Raw genomic sequence first — 7,810 nt, forward strand, 5'->3', positions numbered from 1 at the left:
TTCCCTTGTAAGAGAAAATAACTCAGGAAACTGGTTTACAGTCAGTAGTCTGGGAACTTCCAGGTTTCTTTACCAGAATCTCTCTGGATGATGCAGTTTCTGACGCAAGCAGCATTGTTTTTGGGTAGGAGTTTTTATAATGGCTGTCAGGCCAAGTGGCTAAGGTTGCTAACTGCAGGTATTGTCCTTTGCAGAAATTCAGCTGGGAATTCTTTCCTGCCAACTTATGTTCATCTTTAAATTTAAATCCCATTCCCTCCCACCTCCCCCAACAAGTAAGGATGGACTAGTTAGGAACTCTTATTTTTGAAGGTTTGGTTATCTTTTGTAATCAGTATATTCTCTAGAGCAGTGTCCTCTCTTTTATCCCAGAACCCCCTTTGCTTATTATCACTAACTTGGTCGTAGAGTTAATATGCTATCGCTTATTAGGGAAGTTTTTAGATTCTCTGTCTTTTTCTTTGAATCAATTTTTATTTATATAGGAGGTAAAGTGATTTGTAATTAAAGTTATATTTAGACTAAGGTTTTTTTTTTTTTTTAAACTAAACTACCTCCATGCCAAATAAAATAGTCAGGTATCATTTTATGTTTATTTCTTACTACTGTTACTAGTAGCCTTAAAAAAATTTACTGATATTCTTAATAAGCCCTGTTCTTATCACCTAAATAATGTTTACATAAAATGTTATAGGTTGAGATAATTCTAAAAAGGACAGAAATGAGAAGAGGAATGGGAGGATGTTTGAGAACAGTCTTTTAGACTTAGGTTAGCATTTATGTATAGCATCAAACTCTTATCAAGAAGCATCCAGTAATATTTCCTTTAAAAAAGACAACCAGGAGAAAAGGCTGTAGTTCTTTTCGCTTACAAACTGAAAAAACATTTAAAGTACCTTTGTTTTCTACTTTTGGAATATATTTTTAATAACTGATAGTACCCCAGTGGTAATTTTTTCTAGATTTCTGGTATTACCTAAACATAAATAATTGAGAATAATGATTTAATCATGATCAAAGGTTAGACACAGACCAACCAATAGAGCAGTAATAAGTACCCAGATATTTTGAATGGGAAAAGGTGAAGAAGGAACTTTTCTTGCTAGGAAAACTAAATATAATATTTTAATGGTAAAATATTTCTCTTTGCTTAAGTTTTTTTAATCTGTAAAATGGAAATAATATCTTCATAGTTTTTTTTTAGGATTAAAAAATATTACAAGTGAACAGTTTAGAATAGTGCTTAGCATCTACTAAGCTCTCAATAAATGTAGCTATTGCTATTATTATTTGAATTTTTAAAAAGAGAACCCATACTCAGGGACAGCTGATGGTAAATACACCTGCAATTTAAGATTTAACGAAGTAGTTAAAATATTAAAAAATGGTATCCAACTCCACCTGTTTGTTGAATCTTGCTTTGGGAAAGTTAGTATAAGATTTAAATCCCTTATTCTGGTTTTGTAGAATGAATAAGCTTAATAACAATCTTGCAAGTGAAATAACTGCATCTATTCTTTTTGTTTTTTCTTTGTTTCAGGTTTCCCCTCAAAAAACCTATAAGGTAAGTTGTTCAGTTGCACTTCATATGTTTAGGTTAAATTTTACTTAGAAGTGTTCCTTCAAAATTATGGTGCATTTTTGTGGTTTTAGAAAATGTGGATTTAAGTAGTTTAAAGTTTCAAAATGTTTTACAAATTTAAAATATAACAGGTGTTGCATATTTTTTCTGGAAGACAGCATTATTTTGATAACATTTCCAATGTTTTTAATATAAGCATTTTAAAAGTTTGTTCAAATTGATACTTAAGATCACTCCCTATGAAGAGATTTAATTTTAAAATCTATTGTGACTGTTTTCAGTTGTGAGTAGCTTGGGGAGTGTAAATGGATTGCCAGTTTTTGATGTGTTTTATCACTTGGGTAACTGTAACTGCCTTTTTAGTTAATGAACTTTGACAAACTGGATCAGTCTTAATTACCCTAAGACAGTAAAGGAAAAAATCCAAAATGTCCAAATATGTCTGTGCCTATATCTGAATCTCCATATTTATTCATTTCCTGGGATTAAATGCCTCTTCCTCAGTACTCATTCTTCAGCATCTTTTTTCTCTTTCATCTTAATTGTTGTATGTATTATTTAAAATGTAGGTAGTATGTCATTCCTAATTATTACAGTACTTTTATCGTTTCTAGTGATGGCATAGTCCAGGATACCAATGCTAATCTTGGCATTTCAAGTAATTAGAAGTGTATGTATTATAGTAGTGGTCTTGTTTGCTGCCCAGCCATTATCTGATCAAGTATAATTGGGTAGGTCATAGGAAAAATAATAATTCTTATGCCATCTGGGCCTTGGAAAAACTTCTGTGGCAAGAATTACAGGCAGGCTTTAAGAGAGCCTTGCCCTAGAGAACAAATGTATGGACACCAAGGGGAGAGAGCAGGGGCGGGGGGGGGGCGGGGGGGGGGCGGATGAGCTGGGAGATTGGGATTGACATGTATACACTAATATGTATAAAATAGATAACTAATAAGAACCTGCTGTATAGCACAGGGAAGTCCACTTCACTGTACAGTAGAAACTAGCACAACATTGTAAAACAACTATACCCCAATTAAAAAAAAAAAAAAGTCTTGCCTAAGATTTTTCTTTTTTAAAACTGTTCTCATCCATGCTGTATTTACACAGTGTTTTTGAACCTGGCCATAATATTCATAGGGTTGGGGAATGTGTTTAATTACTTTTAGGTACTGTTCTCTTATCTGTTAAATGGAAATAATAGTGATTAACCTGTGAAAACCACTAAAAGGTTTTAAGCAGTTATTTCTCAGAATAAAATAGACTTTATTACTAAATGCCACTCATTATTTTTAAGCACTTTTTATAACCAGGTAAATAGACTCTGTATTAAACATAGTATAGACTGAATTTTAAAACTTCTTGAAAAATATAAATTAGAGAGTTTTATGAGACTGTTTAAGGTAAACTGATTTCTTGGTTTCTCTTTGTAAGACACACTTGGGATTTTTAAATTAAGTTTTTATTCCAATTATTTCCTTATAGTAAAATATTTAATTGCTTTTATTTAATTTAGGCATGGAAGTATTTTGAACCGAGAGTCACCAACAGATAAGAAGCAGAAAGTTGAGCGCAGTACATCACATGATTTTGACCCCACAGGTAAAGCGCTTTGTTCTGCCAAAGAATATTGAGAGTAGTGAAGTTTCCAGTAATAACACTTTAAGCTGCATGACCACCTGAAACACTCAGCAGTAGCTGTTTGATCTGTTTAAGACTCTCCTTCCTCTTCAATTACATAATATAAAACCTTTGCACTCAGGAGGAATACAAGCACTTTTAACTTTCAACACTATGGATTCCACTATGGAAGCATCGTCATAGACTCTATTATATTTTAAAATAATGATGATAATAGAAATGGTTATTGTATCATAATTGGAGATTTTGGTCAGACCAAGAACTTGGGTAAATCCTAGGTATGAACAGTAGTATGTTTATAAAATCAAGGCTATAATCAAGGCTTGATAACAACTACATATTCTGTAGTCATCTAAAAAATCAGGTGTGATCATGGTAAATTGGAGTATTAGATAAAATAATTTAAAATTAATGATCATCTCATTTTAGAATAAGCAAATGAATAGAAATCCCTTTTTCTTCAAAGAGTATTCTAAACTCAGACAGCTATCTTTCAACCTCAGTAGTGTTGATCTTTCCTAGAGTTTTCATGCTGGTGGACTTTTGACTGTTTATATTCTTAATTTTGTATCTATAGGTTGAACCCCTCTTGTAATATATAGGCCTTTGCTTTCCCCTTGTAAACCCACTCAGTATTTAATTTATAAAAATTGCTTGATAATTTTGCTTTTGTCATTTGAAACTTATTCTTTGTTCATATACTCTTTTATTACTTGTATGTTCCTATGACAAAAGATGAAGTAAGTAAATGCTAAGGTCTCAGATACATAAATATATCTATTTTTAAGTATTTTCACTTAGAAGTAAAATTTTTAATTTTTAATGGAGTATTTTTTGTGTCTAATTAAGATTGTTTATACTTTTAGTATAGACTGCTAGTTTATTTTGAAAAATATAAATATTATCTAGGAAGGGAAGAATGGGAGGTGAATAGCTAGTAAGTTACCTGCATCTTGGGTGGTAGGTGAAAAATGAAATCCCGATCATTAATTTAGGAGGCTTTGGTGGTGGAAGTATGTAATATGTAAGTTCTTGCATCTCCATTAAGAAAAATCCTTTATTTCTGACGCCTAATTTTGATGTCATAGGGCTCAGAGGCTTTCATTTATATGATTAGTTACTGTCTTGATAATTAGGGTCACATGTTTCTGCCCTATGCTCATCGAAGCATTATAGTCTTGTTGGATTGACTTAACTCTGTACTGGTCATCTGTGATGTGCCTATCTCCAAAGACAGATTAGCAAAGTGGTAGTCAGTGCTTCATAATGAGATTATTACAGCTTTTAGTGCTTTTGTCATCTCTACAATTGTCAGATGATATATTTTGTAGACTTTTCATGTATTGTTTTGTTTGAACATATTTTTATTGCACTGTCTTTTCTTTGATAAATCTAAAATATGTCATTACCTGTGCTGTTCGTGACTATTCTAAGGGCTATCACCTGTGATGTTCATACTTTGTGTTTGCACGATTTAACTTGATCATGATTCATTCTTTTTTCCCCCATGAATTTTTCCCCTTACATTGTTCTCCATATTTTCTATATCTCTCTCCTTTTCTCCCGCTCCTGTGCAGATAGCTCCTCCAAGAAGACAAAGTCTAGTTCAGAGGAGAGTAGATCCGAGATATATGGTAAGCTAATGTAGCCAATTCAGCCTTGCACCTTTGGAGCTTGCTTCATGCTCTTTCTTCTCTTTCTTTCTTTTTTTTTTTTTTAACTGCAGTCTCTTTTGTGTCTGCTCTGCATGGCATGATCTATTGCAGGGAAAGGGAGCCTGGGGTTTTAATGTGGCTGTGATGTGGAAGCTTAAGGTTGCTAGAAACTAACATTGTAGAGTAAGAATAGGCACATTACCCATCTTCTCTTTCGTCTTGTTTATGTTAGGAAAGTGATTATCTCTAATATGTTTGGGTCAAGTTTCTCCAAATAACATGGATGAGCTTTGAATTCTTGGCATTTTCTTCCCATGTCCCGTTTGCAGAGTTTGGATCATGTAGAATTTCATCAGTGCTACCAGTCTTTTTCTCTAAGTATAGTACTGGTATAGTTTGATGTGTTAGCAGTTCTTTGGAATTTTAATTTTATTTTTAATTGTTTATTTTTAATTGCCTCATCATCTGGAAATGCTGTTCTTGTGTAATTTATCTACAACAGCAAAAATAGCCTAAGTATTTTATTTTTGTAGCATGAAGAATGTCTCTGCCTTTCATAAGTTTCCCCAAAGCTTATTCTGAATGGGAAAATTTCAAAATGACACCTTTAAAAAATAGTCTTTGCAAAGAGCAGCTTTAACCTGAATGGTCAAGTTTTGCAACAGATGATTAAAACACTAATATTTCCGGGCTATGTCCTGTCTTCCAAAGATAATATAAACCATGTTTGTGAATTTCAGACATATTTTTCCTTTTCCTTTTCTTCGGCATAGTTTTACCTGTCCTCTTTTCTTGATTTGGCATCTAATTAGTGTTTTGAGAAAAGTGGATAAGAGAAGCACTGCCTGGAACCTAGACTTTTTTTTTTTTTTTTTTTTTTTGCGGTACGCGGGCCTCTCACTGTTGTGGCCTCTCCCGTTGTGGAGCACAGGCTCCGGACGCGCAGGCTCAGCGGCCATGGCTCACGGTCCCAGCCGCTCCGCGGCATGTGGGATCTTCCCAGACCGGGGCACGAACCCGTGTCCCCCGCATCGGCAGGCGGACTCAACCACTGCGCCACCAGGGAAGCCCTAGACTTCTAAAATAATCTCTGAAAGACCAGTAAGTTTTTTTTTTTTTAAAGAAGTTTCCAAATTTGGCCTCAAAGGAAAACCAGGTCTTCTCCAAATGAGGCCAAAAGTCTATCAAGTGGAAGTTTCCCTGGGTGTAGCTGTTTCCTAGCTTGATATACACATGAAAGGAAAAAATACATGAAAATGCCCCCTTTCTCTTTTAAGACCTTTATAATTTATATCTCCTGACACTTGAATACATAATGTCAGATACTATTTAGTATTATGAGGCCTGTGTTTGGTTATAAATCAGTTAATGCTTCTGTGTTAGATACATACATGTAGTTCTTTGCTTGGGTTTATGTGACCAGTACTTTTTCTGTGTAGTTAAACCTTTTACAGTAGTTCAACAGACAATGTGTACCATGCCCTATAGCATGTCAAATTCATGCTTTTTCTTCCTTCCAAAGTATTTGGCTCCTCATAAGTTCTTGAGACCCTGTCTTTCTGTTCTATATAAAGAACTTCCTATGGTTTATTCTCTTCTTAGGAACGTGAACACTATCTTTATAGCACCATTCTTTTCCAGCAACCTTTGCAATGTTGTAATTTCATCTCCCCCACCATTTTCCTAGATCTGTGGTATGTATGCAAAAGCTTGCTGTTTGCTTTGGATGAGACTAACAATTTAGGAATCCATGACTAGAAATAGTATACTAAGATTTTTCTTACCAGAGATGGGAATATTAGCACTAGTTCAGACATGCCATTGGCTTGGTAGTAATAGAAACATTTTAAGTGGTAATGGGGAAGTAAGGTGTGGCTTCTCTGTGTTTGTTTCTTGAGAACCCTTGAAATACCTTTTTTGGAAGGAACTGAGCCATGAGTTCTCATAAAGAACTTTTGAGAGGGATGAGTTGATCAGAACAGAGTTAGCATGCTAAATTAAATCTCTTTGACATTACAAATATTTTATCACCTGTGTGAACAGACTTCTTCAGACTGTGTGCAGTTAGCATGGGTGAAAAGGAATCTCTAGAGAGTTATGGAAAGCTTGGAAATACTGGAATATGACTGAGTAGAGTCATAGCAACTGGTGACATTGCTTTAGTGTAGCGTCTCTTAACAAGCCCACTTTTAACTTCTAAGATTATACATTGTCTTCTCTTGGGGTAAAATTGTTAGCTGGGTACTTCACACAAATACTAGTCATTCACTTACAAATTATTTATTTAAACTTTCCTAGCCATTTTAAGAGCCATTTTGTGAGATAGATTTACTTTGCTCATTTTAAGAGGAAACCAAATGTTTGTTTTGTATTCACTTCTTTGTTAAGTTTCTGCCCAGCGCAGTAGGGTCAATATTTGTTCCTTTTCCCCTTATTTTCCCCTCTGAACCTTTTGGAGTCTGTTGACCATGTACAGGTATATTTTCTGATCTGCAATTTTAATGATACTTAATTTTCTATTTTCCTTACTAATATTGTAATAGAGAAATTTTGTGGGGGGTTGAGGAATATGAGAGATTTAGCAGGGGAATTTTGAGTTAGTCTACAGCTTCTGTCTTGGTGTCCTGAAGAGATTACAGCTGATGATATTATGTACAAGAAAATAAACCATGTCTTTTTGAAACTGTCTTAGTCTATTTCAAAAAGACTTCTGTAACAAAATACCAGAGGGGCTTCTATAACAAAATACCAGAGACTTGGCTTAAACAACAGAACTTTATTTTCTCACAGTTTTGGAACTAGAAATATGCAGTCAGGCTGCCAGCATTGGTCAGGTTCTGGTGAGAGCTCTTCTCTGGGTTTAAAGACGGCCACCTTCTTGCTTTGTGCTCACATGGTCTTTTCCTTGGTGCAAGCATGTGTAGAGAGGGAA

General features: G+C 34.5%; 1 protein-coding gene across 1 annotated transcript in view; it reads left to right on the forward strand.

Moving 5' to 3' along the window:
* The window catches only part of ARHGEF12 (Rho guanine nucleotide exchange factor 12), a 146,254-nt gene that overhangs the window by 65,533 nt on the left and 72,911 nt on the right, over positions 1-7,810 (forward strand). The window contains 2 exon segments of the mRNA XM_007450617.1: positions 1,541-1,564; positions 3,099-3,184. Coding sequence (XP_007450679.1) covers positions 1,541-1,564; positions 3,099-3,184 — 110 coding nt within the window.

This window comes from Lipotes vexillifer, unplaced genomic scaffold, assembly GCF_000442215.2.
Source record: "Lipotes vexillifer unplaced genomic scaffold, Lipotes_vexillifer_v1.1 scaffold352, whole genome shotgun sequence".
Taxonomy (NCBI): Eukaryota; Metazoa; Chordata; class Mammalia; order Artiodactyla; family Lipotidae; genus Lipotes; species Lipotes vexillifer.